The sequence below is a fragment of the Nomascus leucogenys genome, chromosome 10 (assembly GCF_006542625.1).
Source record: "Nomascus leucogenys isolate Asia chromosome 10, Asia_NLE_v1, whole genome shotgun sequence".
Lineage (NCBI taxonomy): Eukaryota > Metazoa > Chordata > Mammalia > Primates > Hylobatidae > Nomascus > Nomascus leucogenys.
The window spans coordinates 86991009-87017733 of NC_044390.1; the positions used below are offsets into that span (position 1 = coordinate 86991009).

General features: G+C 43.6%; 1 protein-coding gene across 1 annotated transcript in view; it reads right to left on the minus strand.

Annotated features, from left to right (window-relative positions):
• The window catches only part of CIT (citron rho-interacting serine/threonine kinase), a 191440-nt gene that overhangs the window by 139229 nt on the left and 25486 nt on the right, over positions 1-26725 (minus strand). Inside the window, exons 5-8 of the mRNA XM_030821489.1 lie at positions 25011-25112; positions 9042-9184; positions 7753-7846; positions 279-482 (exon numbers count right to left, since the gene is read on the minus strand). Of these exons, the coding sequence (XP_030677349.1) occupies positions 279-482; positions 7753-7846; positions 9042-9184; positions 25011-25112 (543 nt within the window). The remainder of the gene's footprint in view (positions 1-278; positions 483-7752; positions 7847-9041; positions 9185-25010; positions 25113-26725) is intronic.

Here is a 26725-nt window from a genome sequence, read left to right on the forward strand (position 1 = left end):
CTCCTGGGTTCTTGCCATTCTCCTGCCTCAGCCTCCAGGGTAGCTAGGACTACAGACGCCCACCACCACAACTGGCTAATTTTTTTGTATTTTTTAGTAGAGATGGGGATTCACTGTGTTAGCCAGGATGGTCTCAATCTCCTGACCTCATGATCCACCCGCCTCGGCCTCCCAAAGTGCTGGGATTACAGGCATGCGCCACCACGCCCAGCCTCATTCGCACAATTTTTAAATAATGTTTCTCAATATGACTTCGAAATCTTCTAAGGACTCTTTACCTGGAAATTCATGATGTTATTGAAGGTTCTGGCAGAGGTTCCCTCTGCGAAGGGGGATCTCCCATAAATCATCTCATAGGCAATCACGCCCACTGACCACCAGTCACAGTCCAAGCCGTAGGTGCCTTTTCCGTCCCCGTTCATCACAGTCAGCACTTCAGGAGCCATGTAATCTGGGGTCCCAATCGGGAGTTTGGCATTCACCTAGAATCCCATCAATAAAATGAATACAGCAAACTTTCAATTATCCTCAAGTAGACTGCCAACAGCCACATTTCAGACACAAGCTGATTTGCCACTGATTACTATTCTCCCAGGCACTTAAACCAGCTGTCAAGTGGCACACTGTCAGGAAATGCAAACGCTTTACTAATTAAAAAAAAAAAAAAAAAAGCACACAGCATATAATGCAATTCAAGGGCAAAAGGGCAAGAGTTGTTGATGATATACATACACCCTTTGGTTATACAAATGAGAGTTGGATATACTGGGAATGGAAAATGTCTTTCCTAATACAAGTTATTGATATGATAGAACTTCTCTTATGATAACAGCAAAATGATAATAAACAGTAAAAATGAATCTAAAAGATCAACCTAACCACTACTAGAAAACTGGCGGTTGGCCAGGTGGCCCATGCCTGTAATCCCAACACTTTGGGAGGCCAAGGTGGGTGGATCATTTGAGGCCAGGAGTTTGAGACCAGCATGGCCAACATGGTGAAGCCCCATCTCTACTAAAAATACAAAAACCAGTCAGGCATGGTGGTGCAAACCTGTGGTCCCAGCTACTCGGGAGGCTGAGGCACAAGAATCGCTTGAACCTGGGAGGTGGAGGTTGCAGTGAGCCAAGATTGCGCCATCACACTCCAGCCTGGGTGACAGCGAGACTGTAAGAAAAGAAAAGAAAAAAGAGAAGAGAAGAGAAGAGAAGAGAAGAGAAGAGAAGAGAAGAGAAGAGAAGAGAAGAGAACTGGTGGCTAACTGGCAATATAATATTACAAATCTCAAGTTCAAAAATTTGGAAAACTGCCTTTGGAATTAACGTTCCTACTTCAACCCACCCGCAGGGCAAGACATGATAATTAACTTCCCCCCAGGGCCCAAGGTTAATGAGTTCCTTTTCCTCACCCCTAACCCTTGTTCCTGTGATTCCCTCCCACACTGTTCAGAAACCCAGGGGCTTATAATCCAATGGCACCCAAGCACTTGACCTTGGCAAAGAAAGATTAGGACAATATAGGAGGGCATTTTATAAAGCTAAATGTAACCCATTTAAAGGACTGTCCTTTTTTTTTCTGAGAATTTGTCCTTCTGACTTTTTTAGTGTTTAAATGTCCTTTGTTTCTTGATACGCTATTGATGAAAGAAGTAGGCTTTCTTCCCCTCATACCCACCCCTGTCTAGGCAGCCTAGTAAGCTGGCAACCCCTTTGGTCTTCAAAATTATTTTGACGTTGTACTGAGCCATGAAATTTGAAGTCTAAAGATTCCTTCTCTAATTTTTCTCCCCATCAAAACAGAGAGGCCCTGATTTGAGTTATATAGTGTGTTGACCAGCTGTCCCATAACTCTATATCATAATGGGCTTCTCTCAGGTCAGCAGTTATATGGTACAAAAGAACTTTTTCCTCATTAAACGATGGTAAATGCCCCTGAGTAAGGCAAGCGATTTTGTGGGTAAGTCCACATACCTTGAAGGCTGGGCTTTACACCAAGAAAGTAAATTTGCTTTGCTTTAACTGGGTGTGGAGAGGAAAGTGAATGTTTAGTGAGGACATGATGAGGTCTCCTCTCCCCGGGGCTGATTCTGGATGAAGCTCTTCCAGCCTGTAACTTGAATCTCATCCATTCCTCTGCCATGAGACTTTCTCATTATATGAAACAGACCTATTCTTCCCTCTCCTCTCTTTTCACCCCTTCCCTCGGGCCCACACCCTGATATAGGTTTTTCCAAGCCCTAAACCCAGAAAGCAGTGTGATACAATCATTCCTGACATGGACTGTCCACTGGTTTGGGCAATAAAACTTCCATTGTAAGTGCTCCTTCAAGAAAGCCAGATGGTCACACCATCCAAAACCCACAGGCAGGCTTGGCTTGATGGACAGAAGGGGAGACAAAGGGGAAAATATTTGACCTAAGACAAAACCACAGGGTGACTTAAGCTTGAAGAACTGAAAGTAGCTTAAGTCAAGGAGAAGCCTTAATATGTTGGGAAATCTGGGCTGATTCTGTTTTTTAATATGTATGTAAATGTTAAAGAGCTCAGCACAGGTTAGAATTAAACTAAAGGGTTTTGGTTAAAATGCACTGACAATAACCAATAGATTTTTTTTTTTTCTAGATGGAGTCTCGCTCTGTCGCCAGGCTGGAGTACAGTGGTGCGATCTCAGCTCACCGCAACCTCCATCTCCCAGGTTCAAGCAATTCTCTTGCCTCAGCCTCTCGAGTAGCTGGGACTACAGGTGCGTGCCACCACACCCAGATAATTTTTGTATTTTTAGTAGAGACGGGGTTTCACCATGTTTGGCCAGGATGGTCTCGATCTCTTGACCTCATGATCCACCCATCTCGGCCTCCCAAAGTGCTAGGATTACAAGTGTGAGCCACGGAGCCTGGCCGCAGTAGATATTTTTTAGATAACAAAACAAGAGAAGGAAAACCGTACCATCTTGATTTGACTAGGTAATGAAAATGCTACTATATTGTTGATTAAATACTTATCCTTTATGTCTAATTACCTTGCAGGTCCTAACTACACAATTGTTGAATACATACCATTTGCACTTACTGGATTTTGTTTTATTGCCACAGACTGTTCAGGAATATTCAGTTCTCCTTATTTGCAGCTCACAGGGCACAGTCACTTGTTCACAACCAAAGAGTTGCAAAAACAGAATTGACTGGGGCGTGTTTCTCAGGATGACCCAGCCAAACAGTATGAATTGCCAATGCCTCATTTTCAAACTAATGATAAGACTTATCAAAGAAAGATAATTCCCCAACTAATTTTTGCCCCCTAACAGATACATGATTATACACATTTATGCACAATCATTTTCTAAATTTTATTAATTTGTACTAGAAAGCTATGAAGGGAAAAATACCAACTGGCTTCCTCTTAAGTGCATAATAGTGATTAGCAAAGGCATTATTCTTTGTTAATTAACAAATCTCTAAGTGCGTAATAGTAATTAACAAAGGTTTTCAATGACAGTTAATGACTGCTAAGTTCCCATTAGTCACTGACCCCAAGCACATTAAACCTGTTCAACACATAATCTCACATGTCCTGATTATGATTTTGCAATATGCTTTCACTCTCCTCTGGTGGCAATTCAGCCAGCTAATCTGGGTGAGATATTAAAAGTGAACCTGTAGTAGGGGCCCAGCCTGCCTGCAGGAGGACACTATCTGATAGGGCCAAGTACTACTTAACTTAGTTAATTTTTTTTGTTTGTTTTAAAGACTGTTGCTCTGTCGCCCAGGCTAGAGCGCAGTGGCACGATCTTAGCTCACTGCAACCTCCACCCACTAGGTTCAAGCAATTCTCCTGCCTCAGCCTTCTGAATAGCTGGGACTACAGGTGTGCACCACCACACCCAGCTAATTTAAAAAAATTTTTTTTAGTAGAGACAGGATTTCACCATGTTGGCCAGGCTGGTCTCAAACTCCTGACCTCAGGTGATCCGCTCGCCTCGGCCTCCCAAAGTGCTGGGATTACAGGCATGTGCCACCACTCCTGGCCAACTTAGTTAATTTTTACTGTATTAACAGGGAAGAAAATAAACAAGTTCAGAAGACTACATGAGAATGACTAGGGGACAGAAGAGTCTGCCATATTTTGGGAGAAAGGGGGAGAAGGAGAAGGAAGGAAGGAAGGAAGGAAGGAAGGAAGGAAGGAAGGAAGGAAGGAAGGACTGAAAGAGGCAGAGAGGGAGGGAGAAAGAAAAGAGTTAGCTTAGCAGATTCTTTTACTAACAAAAAGCAGACTAGGAAGAAAGAAAACCAATGTCTTCCTCCTCCTAACCCCTTTCCATAAAATGCTTCAACATGGTGAAACCCCATCTCTACTAAAATACAAAAATTAGCCAGGCATGGTTGCGGGCACCTGTAATCCCAGCTACTTGGGGAGCTGAGGCAAGAGAACCTCTTGAACCCAGGAGGCGGAGGTTGCAGTGAGCCAAGGTCGCCCACTGCACTCCAGCCTGGGTGACAGAGCAAGACTCTGTCTTGAAAGAAAAGAAAGAAAGGAAGGAAGGGAAGGGGAGGGGAGGGGAGGGGAGGGGAGGGGAGGGGAGGGGAGGGGAGGGGAGGGGAGGGGAGGGGAGGGAGGGAAGGGAAGGGAAGGGAAGGGAAGGGAAGGGCAGGGCAGGGCAGGGCAGGGCAGGGCAGGGCAGGGCAGGGCTTACACATAAAACTATTTAAACCTAACTTTACCCATCAAGTTGCCTAGGGCATAAGTATATACCTGCAGAAGCAGGGGGAAAAGGAGTTCTTACTACGTTGTTCCTCTTGTGGAAAATAAAGCTTTCCACTCCTACATAAATCTAAAAAGGGCTATCTCTTGTGGGGCTGCAACTGCCAAATGGGGTTGATTATCACTTACTATGCTATATAATGTGGTTTATCTACAATCTCCTCACGACTGTTTTCATGAGAGCCGAATGAGACAGATTGGAACTCAGCTGTTCACCATTCTTTGAGATTCTAATAAAGTGAAGTGGGTGACCTAAGTCACACAGCAGGTCCTAGAGTCACTTGGCCCTGTGTTTACTAACAGAAAATACTCCAAAGCAACATTCTGAATGAGAAGCTTGAAATAAGACAATGGATAATGGAAAACTGAACAGATCTAAGATTCACAGGTATCCAAAATACGAAGATATTATGTGGGGGTGATAGGGAAGGGATTGATTGATTTGGGGTAAGTAATATACGGTAGTTCCAGTAAATGTGGATTATATTTTATATGGTATATTATGAGTACAGGCAACATTTAGAACCTACTTTAGGCCTACAGACATTTCATTTAAAGGAAATATGTTTAGCCCAACACCACTATTAAAAATATCCCCCCAAAAATTATAATTTTATATCCACACTTGACTTGATCTAGTGTGCAGATTATTGCTCTTCTATAACAAAAAGGACTTTGCACTTAATGCAAAAAATTCCTTCTTATCTGCTTGTCACGTTCCAACCCGAAAAGCTCAAGAGAAAAAGAGAGGCAATATTCTCAAGTGTGTAGTATTGAGTGTCATATCTCCTTGATCAAAATAATCAGAGATTGAGCCTTGTTGTAAATAAACCTGGGAGGCTCCCCACCTGGAGTGAAGGTTGTTACAATTATAATTGAAAAGGGCAGCTTGAGGCACTAAAAAATAGAAACTTGGAACCCTGTCTCTCCAGCAAGAGCTCCGAAGAGAATGACCCCAGACACAGAGATAGGGTCTTATTCTTAATTCCTATTTATTTACCAAGCAGTAACTTTAGAACTTGATTAGTTTGCTGAGTAGGTTTTCTTACTGCAAACACATATTCCTGTCTAATTAATTAGCTTTCTGATGCTTCTCAACCTACTGCAGGCATGATCAACTAAGGGTTCTCAAACCCCAATTCCCCCAACCCTCCCACTCCAGGCACATCTGGCAATGTCTAGAGACATTTTTGGTTATCACAGCTGGAGGGGAGGGTGCTAATGGCATCTAGGAGGTAGGAGTCAGGGATGCAGCTAAACATCTTATACAGCGCATCCCCCACAACAAAGAATTATTCAGATCGAAATGTCTGTCGTGCTGAGGTTACACTGTCAATGTACCTATGCTTCAATTTATTTCTAAATCCATGATTTTTTTTTTAATTTCACGAATGCAGCATACAAATTTGTTTTAAGACAGGGTCTTGTTCTGTCACCCAGGCTGGAATGCAATGGTGCAAACATGGCTCATTGCAGCCTCAACCTCCTTGGCTCCAGTGATCCTCCTGTCTTGGTCTCCCATGTGGCTGGGACTACAAGCATGTACCACCATGTCTGGCTAATTTTTTGATTTTTTGTAGAGACTAGGTCTCATTTTGTTGTCCAGGCTGGTCTCGAACTCAAGCAATCCTCCCGCCTCAACCTCCCAACGTGCTGGGATTACAGGTGTGAGGCACTGCACCTGGCCCATATAAATGTTTTAATCCTAAGTGATAAAACTGCATTATTTTAACTTTTTTTCTGTGCTTTATTCCACTAAATTTAATACCTAAGTTTTCATGCCTGTTTCTAAATTGTATATAATTTTTAAAACATAAAATGCTGTGTAGTTATAGCAATATAATCTAATTCTTAATGTAATGATCAAGTGAACAGATTACAAGAAAATAACCTGAAAAAAAGAATAGAGCTGAGGTTGAGAAACTTTGACACTGGACAACATAGGGAACTTATTTTTCCAAGGGCCTGAACACCAAGAAAATTATCTCAAGGAGGTCTCAGGTCTGCAGAACAGACAGGCCAGATGCTAGGGAGCAAAAAGTTAATGCAATTCCAAGCCTTTTCCTAACATCAACCTAATAATATCCACTTTTCTGGAAGCAGTTTAAGAAAAAAAGAAAATTTTACATATTGTCCTTTATATAAAGGATTTAACTCTCAGACTGGGGGCGCATTTTGAAGAGCAGCTTCTCTAACCTCTTAAATTATGCATTTTAACTAGCATCAGTTTTTTCTAGAGAAAGTATAAAAGACAAAGTTCCCAAGGATTTGTCTAGGTCACCAAGTGGCTCAGTTGTAAAATCAGTCTTAAAACCTAAGTCGATTTTCTCTTAGACCTATCCTTTTTTGCAGAGTTGACTTCCAAATTCATATTTTAGCACATATCAACTTTATTAGAAGATTTTTAAACTCTAATCTTTTTTTACTTTGTCATCTTTTTCCTAAAGTAGTCTCACTTTTGATCTCAGTAGCTACCCGCCTGCCGTCCTACTTAGCATGTGGAATACAGTTTAATTTCTACCAAAGATCCAAGACTTAAAAATGATATTTTGAGCACTTGGTTCTTAACACTTAAGGGTATTTGGTTCAAATGCTCCAGTGATTAATTTCAATTTTGCTGCACAGGAAATAGAGGATTTGACATACAGGAGTTTCCATTTCATCGAAATATTTTAAAGTAAAAAAGATAATATAACAAAAGACAGTCTATAACAGGCAAGAAAAATGAAGAGAGAAACAAAATTAGCATTTTCCTTTATTTCTAACCAAACCATAAGAATGCTCCTAAAAATGTCCTGTAGGGTATTAACAGGCACTATACATAAAAAGGTGCCACTGTCTGGGAAATAGTTCTGTGTCCCAGTCCCCATCCCCATACACTGCCAAAGGCTCCAAAACGTTGTTCACCATTTTATCCCAACACTTCCCAAACTTAGGAGGACCAAGAATACTTTTTAGTATAAACTCTATTAAGCTATCTTATTCCATTTTTTACCATCTTGTTTGAGTTCATTTTCGCGGCGGATCCAAAATCCACCAGCTTGATGTGTCCTGTGCGGTCAATGAGAATGTTCTCAGGCTTGATGTCTCTGTAAGAAAATCAGGACCATGAATTGCCTCCTCCATCCCAATCAGCAAGCAACTGCTAACCTAGAATTTCAATTGAGCCAAAAATCTTTGTTTATGTATTCTGTTATATAGACCTCCTCTATTGGTGGATATAAATGATTAGCATATATTTTGCAAAATGAATTTAACCAAAAGGAAGGAAGAGAGGGATGGAGGGAGGGGGAAAGAGAAAGAGGGAGAGAGGGAGAGAGCAAGGATAGGAGGAAAAGAAAAGAAAGAGAAATGAAACACATGTTATTCAATGGATTATTTCTCCTAGAGACACACATTTCACATTAGGAAAACTAAGGCCAAAAGGAGCTATGAAATTTTCCCAAGGTCATGTAGCTAGCCAATGGAAAAGCTGAGACTCTATCTCAAATTTTGTGATTCCTGGCCTAACAATCATTGTATTCCCACAACATTCTCAGATGTATACAAAACATCAGATGAATGAAGACATGAAGAATCACTAATCAACTGAGGATTTTGTAAGCCAGGCATGGTGACTCATGCCTGTAATCCCAGAACTTTGGGAGGCCAAGGTGGGTGGATCACACGGTCAGGAGATCGAGATCATCCTGGCCAACCTGGTGAAACCCCGTCTCTACTAAAAATACAAAAATTAGCTGGGCGTGGGGGCACATGCCTGTAATCCCAGCTACTTGGGAGGCTGAGGCAGGAGAATCACTTGAACCAGGAGGCAGAGGTTGCAGTGAGCCAAGATGGTGCCATTGCACTCCAGCCTGGCAACAGAGCTAGACTCTGTCTCAAAAAAGAAAAAAAAAAATTGTAAATTCTAATGGGCAGAGTTAGAGAAGTACATACACTACTATGTGGTATGACATTTCCTTCTGCAAACCAAATTCAGTTCTTCTATCATATAACCCAAAGAACCCATGCAAGAGTTCCCAGTCTTATTTAGCTACACTAACAGATCTTACTAGCTAACTTGAGCACATTACAATTCTAGATCTATTGCACTGCTGGATAGGCGAGCTGAAATGTCCTCCATTTTGGAAAGTTTGCTTTCAGCCAGTTATTGGTAGACTGACTAAAAATTGGATGGGGCATTATCTTGATCCTGAAATCATTCATCCACTCATTTCCATGCAGGAACTCTTATGCGACACAGGAAAACCCTCAGCATAAAAATGCTACCAGAGTCTCACTTACCGATGCACGTATCCCATCAGATGAATGCTGTGAACAGCCAAAATCAGCTCAGCTAGGTAAAACTGAATCAGATTCTCATCTAACTGGTCCTCATATCTATTCAAAAGTGACAGCAAGTCCCCTCCAGGCTGATATTCCATGACCTGTATAGAATGCCAAAGTTATTAATTCTTCACACATCCAAAAATAGGGAATGCCTCAATTAGATCCTCAAATATCACCTGATGTGTTATAATAACAAGGTCTCCACAAAGCAAAGAAGATGTGTAAGGCACACTGTAAGTCACATAGGATGAAGTCCCTGCCCTAAGGAAATTACATCTGTTACCCAGGGGAATCAATATAATGAAAGACTAGTCCCAGACACCATGCACAGCATTTGCAAGGCAAGCTTGAAAAGTTGAATTAAATCCACCCACTTCCCCACCCACAAGCTGACACCCCAGACATTCCCTAGGATTAGGTACAGTGTAGACGGATATTCCTAGAGGGCAACCACTCTCTTATATCCTTTCTGTATTCCCCTCAGCACCCAGCAGAATACAGAAGGCTTGCAATAAATGTGATACAATCTTTTCCTTTTATAGTCAGTGTGGAAGGCAACTGACAGCCTCTATTCAAAATTTAAATGTGAAAATATCCCCTTTGACCTAGTAATTCCACTTCTAACAATTTACTTTACAGGTACTTACAATAGTTTGCAGATAAATAGAAAGATAAATAGATTCCTTGCAGTATTGTTTGTAACAGGGGAAAAAACCATGGAAATCATTCAGCTATCCATCAGTTAGAGACTGGCTAAAATATGACATATGCAAACAATGGGATAAGACAAAGATATTAAAAACAAACAGATTCCATTTGTTCATACTGCCATGGAAAATTGTCCACGACAATATAAAGTGAAATCTTATAAAGAATAAAGTACAACCCCTTTTTTGTAATAAATAAGGAATTATTACATGTGTTGGTACATACACAGGAAAAAAATCTTGAAGAAGAATATGAAGCCTCAAGTAAAATGTTTGATTAGCAAAAAGAAAGTCTTCTATCCCAAGAAACTGAAATCCTTTCTCCTTTTGATGATAAACAGGTGTGATATTCCTGAGTCCCTAGGTGGCTATAAGGCCCGTTAGCCTTGGTGGCTTCAGCCTCCTGCTGGTGACTTCACCTCTCTGCCTTTCAGTTTCATCCTAAAACAGGGATAAGACTAATCCCCTTGCAGCGCTGTGTGAGGATTAAGTAAGACAAGGTCCTCGGAGGGCCTGGCACAGTGCCTGGCACCAACAAGAAGTCTTCACCTACCATTCAATTCCCATCCTTCCCCCCCACTTTACTGCATGATCCTTTCTGCTCTGGCCAGCAAAAAGAACCAACCCATTTAGACAATCGCTGTAGCCATGTTAACCCTTATTGAGTTCTCCTGTCCTTTGCCCTGATTTCCCATTTTATTAGCCATGCTATAAATGTCTTGGAAGTTGTCTCATATGCTTTCTGGGAAAAAGGCAAGATCTGAATATACTTCTTAAAAAAAACACTAAATCTCACAAACTACTGCATTCCAAAAGCCAACTCGGGGATGTGAATTCTCACCATCATCCTCCAAACTCCTGCTTGCTTTTAGTCCAGAATTAGAAGAAAGCTCTAGACAAGTCAGAAGTAGAGCATCTGCACAGAGCCCCAAAGGCCTCAGGCTGGTCCAGTAAAATCTCCAGGAAGCGTGCCCAGCACCAAGGCAACCCCAAACCAGAGACCCCTGGAGAAGCCAGTGACTCGCGCATCCTCCCCGGGGGCTCCTTCTAACCTGGGAATCTACTCCATTCACATGGTTTCTGACAACAGCAGACATTAAGCCAGACACTGGACAATTGCATTTGAAGAGTAAGGTTCCATTTGTACAACAATTACTGAAAAAATTTTTATTTATGGGCCGGGCACAGTGGCTTATGCCTGTAATCCCAGCACTTTGGGAGGCCGAGGAGGGCAGACCACGAGGTCAAGAGATCGAGACCACCCTCGCCAACATGGTGAAGCCCTGTCTTTACTAAAAATACAAAAATTAGCTGGGCATGATGGTGCATGCCTGTAGTCCCAGCTACTCGGGAGGCTGAGGCAGGAGAATCCCTTGAACCCGGGAGGCAAAGGTTGCAGTGAGCCAAGATCACGCCACTGCACTCCAGCCTGGCAACAGAGCAAGACTCCATCTCAAAAAAAAAAAAAAAAAAAAAAGATTTATGAACAAGAGGAACACTTAGAAGGGGGCAGCACCTAACATACACACTTTCTTTCCCCCAAGTTCCTAGCAGACATTAGTTACTCACCCCAGTCCTCGAGGAGCCCACAGGAGCCACCTGGCTGCCTGTAGCTCACCCACTCATCCCAACCTGGTTCTCCACAGGCCCTGGGTATGTGGGTGAATGCTAATTTATGTCGGTTTTAAATATATATTTTAAAATATATATTGACATTAAAAAGGTCTTAAATATCCAAAAAAAGAAAAAGGAAAGAAATTCACAGATAATAACAGAAGTACTTATACTTTTAGTACTGAAATGTCTTAAAATAAGAACAATGCATATTTATGACGACACATCACAGTTATAAATTTCCTATGGCTGTATTAAAGATGTGAAAAAAAACAGTATGGCTTGTAAGTTTAAGGCTGAGAAAGTCATATGCATAGCAGGGCAGCCACCGGCAACTCAGTGACAAACTGAACACAACTTAGTATTTGGCAGCTACTCCAGACATTCCATTTGCAATGACCAGTAAAATAGTTCAGAAAACAAGAGCCAGCTTGTAAAGTGGCAAAAAGACATGTATTCTTTGCTTCCATTCAGAAGATCCAACTTCCTGAACTGAAAATCCCCTCCCAAATCAGATCAGTCTAAGAGTGGAACAACTTTCCATTTCTTCAAAACCAGGGTTGATTGAGAAAACAAGCAACAAAAATTACAACAGCTGCTACACAGCATGCTTCACACGAGGCCAAAACAGACACACTCAATGACAAACCTCTAAATAGACCGGGTTCTTATCAAAGATGCTAATCAAACTTGACCCACCAACACTATTCCAGGTTACCACACCAAAGATTCCAACAGTGCACCATTAGGAGAATGTAATCCAGACATTTACTGAGTAAATGTGGCTATCCCAAGATGTTACCCACATCCCAAAACTATACTACTGGGGTATAGCTGCTCATTCTAGTATGAATGGAGCCCATGGGGAAGATGGCTTGTGTGTGGCCAACCAAGGCTTATTCGATCATCATGCTGTTAGAGCTTAAAGATACAATAAAGACCCAGGACTTGAGTGCTTTCAGAAAATACGTTTGGATTGTTAAAATGGTACCAAGAGGTTCCAAAAGCATCATCTAAAGTAACAAACTAGAAGTCTTCGAGTCTTCTTATCAGGTGACTTGCTGTGAACCAAAGAACAGGGTCAGCAGAAAATGATGAAGAAGTTAAGGACCAAGTCGCCATCCAGGTTGTGACCGAGAGTCCATTCACAGCATCTGGTTTTGTCCAAAAATATAACTCTGTCCCTGACTTTTACTCTTCAGAGATGCCCAGTAAGGCACTGATTCTAAAAACCAGGATAGCCTTGGCTTCTACCCCAAGACAACTGTAGGTCCTCTAGGTTAGAACTTCCCAAGCCTGATTGTCCATCAGAATCACCAGAAGTGCTTCTTAAAAATAAGACAAGCCAGGCATGATGGCTCATGCCTATCCTAGCCCTTTGGGAGGCTGAGGCAGTACAATCGCTTGAGGCCAAGAGTTTTGAGACCAGCTTGGGCAACAAAGTGAGACCCCACCTGTAATAAAAATTAAAAATTTAAAAGAAAATAAAATAGACTCATCTTAATCAATATTTGAGTGCCTATCATGTGCCAGCCACTATTCTAGATATTAGGGAAACAGCAGTGAATAAAACAGAAAAAATCCCTGCCTCCATACAGCTGACGTTCTGGTATAATGAAAAATAGTTTTGTTTTTTTGGGTTTTTTTTTGAGACGAAGTCTCACTCTGTCGCTCAGGCTGGAGTGCAGTGCCATGATCTCGGCTCACTGCACCTCTGCCTCCTGGGTTCAAGCGATTCTCCTGCCTCAGCTTCCCGAGTAGCTGGGACTACAGGCACATGCCACCATGCCCAGCTAATTTTTGTATTTTTAGTAGAGACGGGATTTCATCATGTTGGCCAGGCTGGTCTCGAACTCCTGACCTCAAGTGATCCACCCGCCTCCATCTCCCAATGTGCTGGGATTACAGGTGTGAGCCACTGCGCCCAGCAAGAATTTTAAAATAATAATAATAAGCAGTATAGTAAGGTAAAGCATATCTCTTTCCCATCCCAACCACTTAGGCAGCTTAAAGGATTCCAGGGAATAACCCCAGACTTCATGGATCACATTCCATGGGTGGGACCCAGGAATCTACAGTTTTAAGGAGCTACTGGAGTGATTCAGATGCAGCTAGCCCAGCACTGTGTTGGGACCCACTGCTGAGGAGGCTGTGGAACCAATATGGCTCCCTACTCCAAGTGAATTAAAAGTTTCCATAGCAGCAATGCCCTTGATGAAACATGGCTTTCATAGAGCCATCACCTCTGCTGCTTATATGTTTTTCAGTGACTACCTGGAGCCTTTCTGCATATCAAGACAAGATCACTGACAACAAAGGGCTAGAAAATAACCAGTCCATCAGCACTGAAGCCAATGATCTTCCCTCCTTGCAAGAACTAGAGATGTCTCCTGCACATACAATGAGCAGCTGCAGGTCACCCAAATGAGGATCACCAAGGCATAGTAATCAAACCCTGGGGGCACAGGAGGAGGAAAGAATCCTAGAGTGAAACAGCCCAAAACAATGTGGCAACCCCCCTGATGGCAGAAAAAGCACAGCAGCTGACAGACGAGCCTGGTTTGGAGCTATAATGGACTTGCTCTTTTAAAGCAAAGACTTTCAGGCCAACAGAGACAGACCCTTCTGATGGCAGCAGCTGCAGATGCTAATTAAAGGGCAAATCTCACATGTGTTCAGTTTGGAAGTAGCGGCTGCTTCTCTGTTGGTGTTTGCATCCATACCCCAGTACTAGGAAGGCAATTTCCATCCATTGTGTTGCATTTGAAACGAAGGACAAATGTGTGTGTGCACACGTGCACACACACATATACAATGAACCCACGTGCTTGCTTGCATATGTGGGGATGGGGTGAATATTGAACAGTTCTTTATACTCTATTCCAATTCACACAGGGCATTAGAGGCCTGCTGTGCTAGCCACCTCTTAGAAATGTCTCCTTGAAATGTTTGCACGCTCAGCACAACTGAAAGTGCCATGAAAATGTAATGACGCTGGCGACATCATTATCCGCTTTGCCCAATGTTCCGGATCTTTGGCATGAGGGAGGAGAGAACGGGTCCTCAAAGCAGAGTGGCCTCTAAGCAGAGTGGCCCCGATACTATTCTTCTTGAGAATAAAAACTCTGTTATTTTCTTCTTGGTCAAAGTGACCAAGAGAAAAAGAGAGAAGCCCCTTTATCTTAGAAAACATGAAACCCAGCCTGTTTCATCCATCTATGCGAAAATCCTCTTTGAGTACTGAATCATCCAGAGTCTTGCCAAGAAACAGACAGGACACGCAAACCAGGGAATTGAGGACATTCATCAGGGAAGGGGTTATTTACAAAGGTTCGGGTTAGGAGAAGAAAAATAAACTTGGGATGATGAAGCACCCCAGGGCTAGCAACAGAAGGGGACCAGATACCATGCCTGGGCCTGAAAGAGCAAGGACAGGGATTTCGGATGTGTACACTATCACTGAAGGGACAAAAGGAAGAAGCTATAACCAGCAACTAACTATAGCTACAGCTATAGGACAATGGTTCTCAAAATGAGGTCCCTACACCAGCAGCAGCATTACCTGGAAACTAGTTAGAAATGCAAAGTCTTGGCCAAGTGCAGTGGCTCATGCCAGGAGTGCCGGCATTTAGGGAGGCTGAAGCAGGAGGATCGCTTCAGCCCAGGAATTCAAGACCAGCCTGAGCAACACAGTGAGATCCCCATCTTTACAAAAAATTAAAAAGGTGGTAGGGCATGGTAGTATATGCCCTGGGAGGTGGGAGGACGGCTTGAGCCCGGGAGTTTGAGGCTACAGTGAGCTACGATCGTGCCACTGCACTCCAGCTTGGATGACACAGTAAGACTCTGTCTCGAAAAAAGAAGAAGAAATGCAAATTATTGGGCCCCACCCCAGACCTACTGAATCAGAAACTCTGGGGATGGGGCCAAGCAAGCTGGGACAACATAATTAAATTGTGGCTCCTAAAATGGTAAAAGTGTAAATGCACTCACTTGAAAAATGCCTCAAAACACCAGAATAAAAAAAAAACAACTATTTCAAAGGCACAGAAAACTCAAAGAACCTCCCAAAGGCAACAATACACTCAGCAATTGAATTGAAGTCAATAAGAGGAATTAATATCTCATTTCACCAATAAGAAAATTGAAGCCGAAAAGGCCAGTGACTCTGGAGAGACCAAACAAGGAAAGGTAATAAAACAAGAACCAATATTCTAAGTCACAGCCTCATTCTGATGGGCAGCTGGTTTCCAAACCCTGGCTTCAGAAGCAGCAGCATGTGAACAGGCCTGGTGAGTTTTGAGACATGCCTGAAAAATCAGATAATCTTAGCTGAGAGATCAAAACAGCACATGTCTCACTGTCAAAACTATCATAAGCTGCCACATTTCACTAAAGTAAACAATGAAGTTGTGTTCATTAACTCCCTCCAGATTCCCAATGACAGCATAGGCTGCTATTCATGAAAGCCTAGAAACAGCCCACTTTCAAATTGTTCCTATATAGGAAACAAACGCTGCCCATAAAATTACACAGGTGTGGGTTGAAAGCAAGATAAGAAATATAAAGAACTCATCCCAAGCAGGGCATCCTAGTAGCAGTGGTTTCAGATCCAGAAGTATAATGCCTTGAGTAAGAATATGGAAGGTGAAACTACAGGCCTGGCTTCAAAGCTTAGCTGTACCTTGTATCACCTACAAAAGCAGCTGTTTATTTAGCTTTTTTTTTTTTTTTTTTTGAGATGAAGTCTTGCTCTGTCGCCCAGGCTGGAGTGCAGTGGCGCCATCTTGGCTCACTGCAACCTCTGCCTTCCAGGTTCAAGCAATTCTCCTGCCTCAACCTCTGGAGTAGCTCGGATTACAGGTGCCCGCCACAATGCCTGGCTAATTTCTGTATTTTTAGCAGAGACAGGGCTTCACCATGTTGGCCAGGCTGGTCTCGAACTCCTGATCTCAAGTGATCCACTTGCCTCGGCCTCCCAAAGTGCTGAAATTACATGTATGAGCCACCGTGCCCAGCCAAAAGCAGCTGTTTTAGCCTCTGTGACAGACTATTAATTGTGCCCCCAAATCCATCCTTCCCCAAATCCATCCTTCCCATTCTTCCAGTAATAAGAATTTTAGCTTGACAGAGGCCACACAGCCGACAGTAAATTCCCAGTCTCCTTAGCAGCTAGATGTGCAGTCACATGACTACGTTCTGGCCCAGAAAATGTGAGAGGAAATGATGTGTCCAACTTCCACATCCATCTATAGAAAAAGAATTTGCTTACTCTGAATTTCTGTCCTTTTTTCCTACCAGCCAGCTGGAACAGAGACATGAAATGGCCCAACTTCAGCCACGTAAATGAAGACAACATCCTAAGGAAGGGAGGAGTCACAACATGGAAGGAACCTGGGTCCCTGAATTAACACATACAGCAGAGCTGCTCTACCAGCCTGGGTTGTACATTAGGGTCTCTTTGATACAGCAGCTAAGCATGTACCTTAGCTAATACATCTCTACATGCAACCAGGGAAAAACATTTGGAGTGAACACAAGGAAGTCATTGTAAGGTTACAGCATGGAAAAGAAGTTCATGAGTCAATTGCAGGCTCAGAGCAAGGGTAATCTGAAGAAAACCACAGTAGGAAAAACATCAGCACAAATAATTTAGACAAAACAATACTGGCAGGCTGCAGTGATTCACGCATGTAATCCCAACACTTTGGGACGCCAAGACAGGCGGATTATGAGGTCAAGAGTTTGAGACCAGCCTGTCTCTACTAAAAATACAAAAATTAGCCAGGCGTGGTGGCATGCACCTGTAATCCCAGCTACTCAGGAGGCTGAGGCAGCAGAATCACTTGAACCCAGGAGGTAGAGGTTGCACTGAGCTGAGATCGTGCCACTGCACTCCAGCCTGGGTGACAGAGCGAGACTCCATCTCAAAAAAAAAAAAAATACTACAAGTGGTGGGATGCAAAACTATGTGCTCTTTGTGAAGATCAGCTCCTTCGTGGAAGGACACTGATGAAGGCATCTGTTATGCAGAATTGAACAGATTTCTTCATGAACCAGGTCAACAGAGCACTGTTTCCATGAGCCACATGCAGAATACAGGACTAGCTTTGTTATATAGAACCAGACATTATGACAGAGTTTGCGACAATTTTCTATAGACCAGAGAACAGTAAGCCACATTCACTGGTATGTCACCACAAATGGGAAATTTTTAACCATCAAAATGCAAAAGAACTCACGTTCAATTTCCTTGCACTGCATTCCAAATTTTGAAAATCCCACTGAGTCTATTTTGAATTACACACGTTAAAGAAAATAACTCCACTGAGAATATAATGCAAGTTCTGTAATACAATAAGTAAATTTGAATGTACATCAAATTTCTATGAAATTAATCACACATTCATCCAATAAATATTGCTTAAGCATTGACTTGGTAAAGCTCTACTCTCCCTTTATGGATGAATTAGCCTAGTGGGACAGACCAGCACCCACTCATGAAGGAGAAGTACAGGGTGCAATGAGCGTACAGTCAAAAGGCACCATTCCAGAAGTATAGGGTCTAGGAGGGGCTTTTGGAAGAAGTGAAATCTGATCCAACCCAGAAAGAGAAAGAGGAGTTAGCAAGGTGAACAGGGAAAGAGCGAACAGCATGGAAAAAGGTCAGAGGCAAGGTCAAAGAACGAAAGGAAGTTCAGGATGGATGTAAGGAAGAAAGAGAGAAACAGTAAGTGACAAGGCTGGGGGCAAGTGCAAGAAAGGCCGGGTAAGTCACGTGGAAGAGTCTGGACTTCATCCAGAGGACAGCAGGGAGTCTTGAAGGGTTTCAATAGCGGGCTGACTTGGCTGCAGTATGTGGAAGACCTGGGAGGAGGGCCAGACAGATGGCAGGGAGAATACTTCAGAGGTTATCACAGTAATTCAGGGTAGAGAAGATGGATGCCTGAAACCCACATAGCAGAGGCAAGACTGGAGAGAACAGCCAGCCAGGAGGGATATACCATAGGAGGTAGAATCCTGTTGTTTTTTTCATTGATTTAAAATGTATCTTCAGGGCCAGGCGCGGTGGCTCACGCCTGTAATTCCATCACTTTGGGAGGCCGAGGAGGGCGAATCACAAGGTCAGGAGTTCGAGAACAGCCTGGTCAACATAGTGAAACCCTGTCTCTACTAAAAAGACAAAAATTAGCCGGGCATGGTGGTGCACGCCTGTAATCCCAGCTACTCAGGAGGCTGAGGCAGAAGAATTGCTTGAACCCAGGAGGCAGAGGTTGCAGTGAGCCGAGATCGTGCCACTGCACTCCAGCCTGGGCAAAGCGAGACTGTGTCTCAAAAAAAAAAAAAAAAAAAAAATTAATGTTCAACTGCCAGGGGAGCAGGATATGTTAAGTTTCTCCAAACTTCAAAGGTTTGTTGATATAAAAGTGGCCAATAGATAGGATGGAATTTCAGGACTGTACGGAACCGATATAAATCTAGGATCCCTTTATCTTGAAGCGGAATGCGCTTCCAGATTCAGAATTTTTCAGATTTTAGAAAGGTAAAGGTAAAGTGGTACATACACTTTTTTTTTTTTTTTTTTTTTGAGACAGATTCTTGCTCTGTCGCCCAGGCTGGAGTGCAGTGGCATGACCTTGGCTCACTGCAACCTCCACCTCCTGGGTTCAAGTGATTCTCCTGCCTCAGCCTAAGGAGTAGCTGGGATTACAGGCGCCCACCATCACGCCTGGCTAATTTTTGTATTCTTAGTAGAGATGGGGTTTCACCATGTTGGCCAGGCTGGGCTTGAACTCCTGAACTCAGGTTATCCACTTGTCTCGGCCTCCCAAAGTGCTGGGGTTACAGGTGTGAGCCACCGCGCCCAGCCATACCTACACTTTATATTATGTAACACCCTCAGTAGGGTCTGGGACATCACCTTGTAATCAAACACACTCATAATTTTATAGCAAAATGGGAAGTCACACTAAAGGGAATGAATAAAGACTAAAAAGAGCCTTAAGAGAGCTTGGATCAAGTTTTGCCAAAAACGGAGTTCAAATCAGGTTATGCTGATAAACAAGTAACAAAAGAATTTGAGGTTATTCAGAACTCTAGGTATTTCAGAATTACAGATAAGGGATGGCAGACATATGATCATATCTTAATTTCCATGCTAAGTTTGAGCTTTTATACGAAAACTATACCCTTAGCAAGCATTTTACTCTAAAGCAACAAAGTACTTGAGAAGAAAATGGAGACAAGAAAATATTAATAATTACAAAATCCCATCAGTAATACCCAACTGAGCTACAAAACAAGGGAGTAAAATGTCATTGACCCAAGTAGCAATGTGCTGAGGCAACCAGAACTCCAAAAAACAGCTGCATTAAGAACCCTCCTAGGCTGGGCATGGTGGCTCACGCCTGTAATCCCAGCACTTTGGGAGTCCAAAGCAGGCAGATCATGGGGTCAGAAGATCGAGACCATCCTGGCTAACACGGTGAAACCCTGTCTCTACTAAAAATACAAAAAATTAAACGAACGTGGTGGCACGTGCCTGTAATCTCAGCTACTCCAGAGGCTGAGGCAGAAGAATCACTTGAATCCAGGAGGTGGAGGTTGCACTGAGCCGAGATTGTGCCACTGGCAACAGAGCGAGACTCCATCTCAAAAAAAAAAAACAAAAAACAAAAACAAAAACAAAACAACCTTCCATCTTGCAAGATGGCGGATGGAAAAGCTGAGTAGAAGCTAAGGATGCCAATGCCAGTGGTGAGATCATGGGGGAAGCCCCCTACATCTGGGAGCCTGTCCTAGCACAGAAACTCACAGACAGTCCCAATCCAAGAGGTACTCCAGGAAGGCTATGCCCAAGCAGATGTCCACAGCAGTTAAATCCACAATTAAGAAAACAAAGGTAGCCAGGCGCGGTGGCTCATGCCTGTAATCCCAGCACTTTGGGAGGCTGAGGTGGGCGGATCACCTGGGGTCAGGAGTTAGAAACCAGCCTGGCCAACATGGTGAAACCCTGTCTCTACCAAAAATACAAAAATTTGCCGGACATGGTGGTGGACACCTGTAATCCCAGCTACTCAGGAGGCTGAGGCAGAAGAATTGCTTGAACCTAGGAGGTGGAGGCTGCAGTGAGCCAAGATCCTGCCACTGCACTCCAGCCTGGGCAACAGAGCAAGACTCTGTCTCAAAAAAAAAAAAAAAAAAGGCCAGGCACGGTGGCTCACGCCTGAAATCCCAGCACTTTGGGAGGTCGAGGTGGGCAGATCACGAAGTCAGGAGTTCAAGATCAGCCTGGCCAACATGGTGAAACCCCATCTCTACTAAAAATACAAAAATGAGCCGGGCGTGGTGGCACGCGCCTGTAATCCCAACTACTCGGGAGGCTGAGGCAGGGGAACCTAGGAGCCAGAGGTTGCAGTGAGCCAAGAACACGCCATTGCACTACAGCCTGGGCGACAGGGCAAGACTCCATCTCAAAACACACACACACACACACACACACACACACACACACACACACAGAGAGAGAAAGGAAAGTTATTTCTACTATGACAAAACTAGGTGGTGGTAATAAGAACGGTGACATCAAAGTGAGAAATTATCAAAGTGCCCAGATAGTACCCTCCTGAAGATGTGATTTGAGAACCGTTTAGGCATGAAACAAAGCACTCCCATCAACATGTAAGAAAACTACATTTGGGCATTCCTGCTGGGACTCCTCTGATCATCCTCACTGGCCACGAGGGAGGCAAGCAGTGGTTTCCCTGAAGCTACTGAGCAGTAGCCTGCCACATGGACCACTAAGTCCTCAACTGAGTTCCTTTACATGGAACACTCAAAACTTGTCAATGCCTCTACCAAAATGGACCTTGATGGTGTGAAAATCGCAAAGCATTTCAATAATGCTTACTTTTAAGAATAAGCTGCCTGAGACTAGACACCAAGAAGGGGAGCTCTTCAGCTCAGAGAAAAGAAATATGAGTTTACGGAGCAGTGCAAGGTAGACCAGAAAACTGTGGACTCAACTTTGGTCCAAAAAATCAAAGCCCTTCCTAATTCCAGGACCGCTTAGATTCTGTGTGGCCTTGAAAATGAACTTTATCTTCACAAGCTAGTGTTCTAAACCTCTTGTAGAGCTCGAATTAAAATATCTAAAACAGGCTGGGTGTGGCGGTTTACGCCTGTGATCCCAACAATTTGGGAAGCCAAGGCAGGAGGATGACTTGGGGCCAGGAGTTCGAAACCAGCCTAGGCAACATAGTGAGACCCCAGTCTCCATGAAAAATTTAAAAATTAGCCAGGCATGGTGGTTTGTACCTGTTGCCCCAGCTAATGAGGATGAAGCAGGAGAATCACTTGAGCCCTGCAATTTGAGGTTACAGTGAGCTACGCTACTGCAACAGAGACATCATCACTTAAAAGAAAAAAATGCATATCTAAAACAACAATAACAAACAAACACGAACCAAAACAAACAAAAGCCCTATTGTTTCAAGGGTACTTCTTTTCTTTTTTTTTTTTTTCTTGAGACGGAGCCTCGCTCTGTCACCCAGGCTGAAGTGCAGTGGCGCAATCTCGGCTCACCACAAGCTCTGCCTCCCGGGTTCACACCATTCTCCTCCCTGAGCCTCCTGAGTAGCTAGGACTACAGGTGCCCGCCACCATGCCCGGCTAATTTTTTATATTTTCAGTAGAGACGAGGTTTCACCATGTTAGCCAGGATGGTCTCGATCTCCTGACCTCATGATCTGCCCCACCTCAGCCTCCCAAAGTGCTGGGATTACAGGGCGGATCACGAGGTCACGAGTTCAAGACCAGCCTAACCCACATGGCAAGACCCCCGTCTCTACTAAAAATACAAAAATTAGCTGGGCATGGTGGCATGCGCCTGTAGTCCCAGCTACACAGGAGGCTAAGACAGGAGAATCACTTCAACCCAGGAGGTGGAGGTTGCAGTGAGCCAAGATTGCATGACTGTACTCCAGCCTGGGTGACAGAGAAAGACTCCATCTCAGAAAAAAAACGAAAAGAAAAGAAAAGGTGCAGTGGCTCACGCCTGTAATCCCAGCACTTTGGGAGGCTGAGGCGGGCGGATCATCTGAGGTCAGGAGTTTGAGACCAGCCCCACCAACATGGCGAAACCCCGTCTCTACTAAAAATACAAAAATTAGCAGGGCATGGTGTCATGCACCTGTAATCCCAGCTACTCGGGAGACTGAGGCAAGAGAATCGCTTGAACCCAGGAGGTGGAGGTTGCAGTGAGCTGAGATTGAGCCATTGCACTCCAGCCTGGGTGACACCAGCCTGGGTGACAGAGTGAGACTTTGTCTCAAAAATAAAAAACATAAAAAATAAAAAGTCTGTTAATACATTCAAACATGAGAAGCTGCTTAAGATGCAGAGAGCACAAGCTAAGTACTGCATCTGCAACAAATGTCCTGGAACACCAGCAACCCTAGAAACACACCAAGGTCATCTGTGAAGGTAAGGGTTCCATGCCCCACGTCTCAAGGAAGGAAAGCTTCTAAGGCAATATTTAAGGAAAGGGTGTTTCAGGCCATAAACCTAAGAGCTGTGGCATTGGTTCCGAAGGCATGTGTGGTCAGTCAAAGCCAGTCTGCCAAAAGATTCGTATGTGAATGTCCTCACTCAGAGGATAGGGAAAACTTCTCTCCAGGCACTGGGTTCTCAACAAATATGAAACCAAGACAAATAAACTTATTTATTTTAGGTCAGAAATAAAAGCAGCAAATTCCCCAAAAACTGGCCAGTAGAAGTTTAAGATAAGTGGGAGTTCATCTCTCTTACCCTTTTCTCTTACGTGAGCCTGTTTATCTCCATTCAGGGTAACATGATAGTCTTCTTTTAAGGGCTGAATCAGGAACAAAAATTGTTTCTAGGATACACTTTTTAAATTTAAGAATTTAATCCCTCAAGAACCTAAACAAGGCCCCAAAATGAATTTTAGCATTCTCTAACTTATGATATATACACATCAGGGAAAATTATGCCACTGCTCAAAGAATAAAGTAGACCTGCGTTACTGACAAGGAAGAAAGGATGTCTGGGATACACTGGTGAAAGGCAACAGCAAGCTGGAGAGCCAAGCACAGAGTAACATACCATTTTTATAAAGCAAACTATACACATGAGGATACAGAAATATCCCCCACTGGGGCTGGGCATGGTGGCTCACACCTGTAATCCCAGCACTTTGGAAGGCCAAGGCAGGGAGATCGCTTGAGCTCAGGACTTCGAAACCAGCCTGGGCAACATGGCAAAACCCCGTCTCTACTAAAAATACAAAAATTAGCCAGGTGCAGTGGTGTATGCCCGGGAGGCTGAGGTGGGAGGACCGCTGGAGGCCAGGAAGTCGAGGCTGCAGTGAGCCATGTTCATGCCACTGAACTCCAGCCTGGGTGGCAGAGCGAGACCTGGTCTCGAAAAAAGAAGAAAAGAAAAGAAATATTCCCCACCATGCTCCCACAGAGCACAGTTAAGGGTCAGAAAGGAAAAGCCTCTGTAACCATTTAACATTTCTTCCCCCAGGGAGGACGATTAGAAAATAAAACGGAGGGGCCGGGCACAGTGGCTCACTCCTGTAATCCCAACACTTTGGGAGGCCGAGGCAGGTGGATCATTTGAAGTCAGGAGTTTGTGGCCAGCCCGGCCAATGTGGTAAAACCCTGTCTCTACCAAAAACACAAAAATTAGTTGGGCATGGTGACACATGCCTATAATCCCAGCTACTTGGGAAGCTGAGGCAGAAGAATCTCTTGAACCTGGGAGGCAGAGATTGCAGTGAGCTGAGATGGTGCCACCGCACTCCAGGCTGGGTGACAAAGCAAGACTCTGTCTCAAAAAAAATAAAAGGAAAAGAAAACGGAGGGCTTTCCCTTCAACTTCATGCATGTCTGCAGTGTTTGCATTTTCTTATAACAACCATGCATTATTATCATTTTTTTAATCCTAAGCAAGCTAACACAGGAAGTTTTTAAAAATTAAAGCAAGATTATCTTATACATAATGACAGACTATTCCCCAATAAATGATTTCCTATTATTGCCTTAAAGCCACAGCTACAATATCCAACAGTCAATGGGGCTGTTTCTTTCTTTCTTTTTTTTTTTTTTGAGACACAGTATCACTCTGTCACCCAGGCTGGAGTGCAGTGGCACAATCCTGGCTCACCGCAAGCTCCGCTTCCCCAGTTCAAGCGATTCTCCTGCCTCAGCCTCCCAAGTAGCTGGGACTACAGGCACCTGACACCACGCCTGGCTAATTTTTTTGTACTTTTAGTAGAGATGGGGTTTCACCGTGTTAGCCAGGATGATCTCAATCTCCTGACCTCGTGATCCGCCCGTCTCATCCTCCCAAAGTACTGGGATTACAGGCGTGAGCCACCACGTGGAGCCCAATGAGGCTGTTTCTAAATGGGTTAGCTCTTGATCTTTATAATGAGGAAACCAGGGAGACACCTGTAAGGCAAGAAAGTCTTTGAATGAATGAGACCACATGGGCAAGAACCACATTCAGTTCTACCACAGGTATCTGAGTGTCACAGTGCTAGGCTAATTCCAGAGAGACAGATGGAAAGACTCACCAGATAAAGGTGATTTTTGTCCTGAAAGGCATACTGTAATTGGGGGATCCATGGGCTTGTGCTTCGAGATAATATGTTCCGCTCTTCCTCAAAAAATGAAACCTAGGGAAAAAAGAAACTGCTTAGACAATTATAAAGAACTGTGAGAGGAAAAAGAAGCCTTTTCCTCTGTCTTTATGCCTAAACTGATGTTTCTAGCTTTAAAAAAAAAAAAAAGCAAAGGAAAGAAGGGAAAAGAAAAAGGAAGGAAGGAAGGAAGGAAGGAAGGAAGGAAGGAAGGAAGGAAGGAAGGAAGGGAGGGAGGGGAGGGAAAGGGAAAGAAAGGGAAGGGAAGGGGAAGGGAAGGGGAAGGGAAGGGGCTGTCACTTAGCCCAGAATTGCATAAATCTCAATCATTCACCTACTTTGGTCACAATTTTTGCCAGCTCCGTATATTACCTGCTCAATTATTTACCTAACATATTTCTTTAAACTCCCTTTCTTTAAATGTAAATATTTTTCTCTTCCTCTTCTCTTCCTGAAGCCATTCGCTGGTATGGAACAAGGTAAGCATCCACGCTGGTTATGAGAAGAGTCATGGTGGTCCAGGACACGGTGCCAGTCCCAAGCAACATGAGGAGGGCAGCACCCATGTGTGGGGGCAGCCCAGTATCACAGGCCCACACAGGGTGAGGAAGACATCCACATGAAAGGGCAACCCAGAGCAGATTATCTGGACCCACCAAGGGGAGGTGGGATACCAACAAAGACAGTAGATTGGATGCACACAGATGCATAAAATAAGTAAACACATTAAGGGTATAATATCAGAGAAGAGAATTACAAACATGGAAAGGGTGAAAACGAAAATGAACCCTGTGAAGTTGGATTGGAACTGGGGGCACTGGTGTGAACTTATGGTTTTCCTGTTTTATTTTTGTAGAGACAGAGTTTCTCTGTTTCCCAAGCTGGTCTTGAACTCCTGGCTTCAAGTGATCCTCTTGCCTCAGCCTCCCAAAATGCTGAGATTAAAGGCATGAGCCACTGTGCCCAGCCAGTTTTCAATATATAGACATAGATACACAAATATAGATGTAAATGTATGTGTGTGTGTGTGTGCACGCATGCGCATGTGTAGGTGGATATATTGTATATACATATGTGTATTCCTTAGTGCTGTCCACTGAAAGGGGTCTGGGAGTAGTGACACCCCAGTAGCAATGAAAACACCCAATGTCCAGATCTTAGCCTCTAAACACCATTGTCCACTGAAAGGAACAGGGCTTCTCTGAGAAATGACTGATGCCAGAGCCAGGGCACAGAAAGTAAAAGTACCAAAAGAACCTGAACACCTTGCTATACCAGAAAGCAGGAAAGTATTCAATGAATCTTGGAGACATGTGAAAAGGACACAAAAGCTAACCTAAAAAGGTTCTCAGTGGCCAAGTTGGGAACAATTTAAGTATAAAACTAGTGACAGAAATGGATTATAACTCACTGACTGAAATAGGAAAATGCAAGTCCACATAGATATAAAATATTTCCATCATTTGAAAGTAACTGCCCATAAAATATTTTTTTAATTACAAAGGAGGCTGGGTGCAGTGGCTCATGCCTGTAATCCCAGCACTTTGAGAGGGCAAGGTAGGAAGACTGCTTGAGGCCAGGAGTTACAGACCAGCCTGGACAACATAGTGAGACCCCATCTCTACAATACAAAAGGTAGCTAGGTGTGG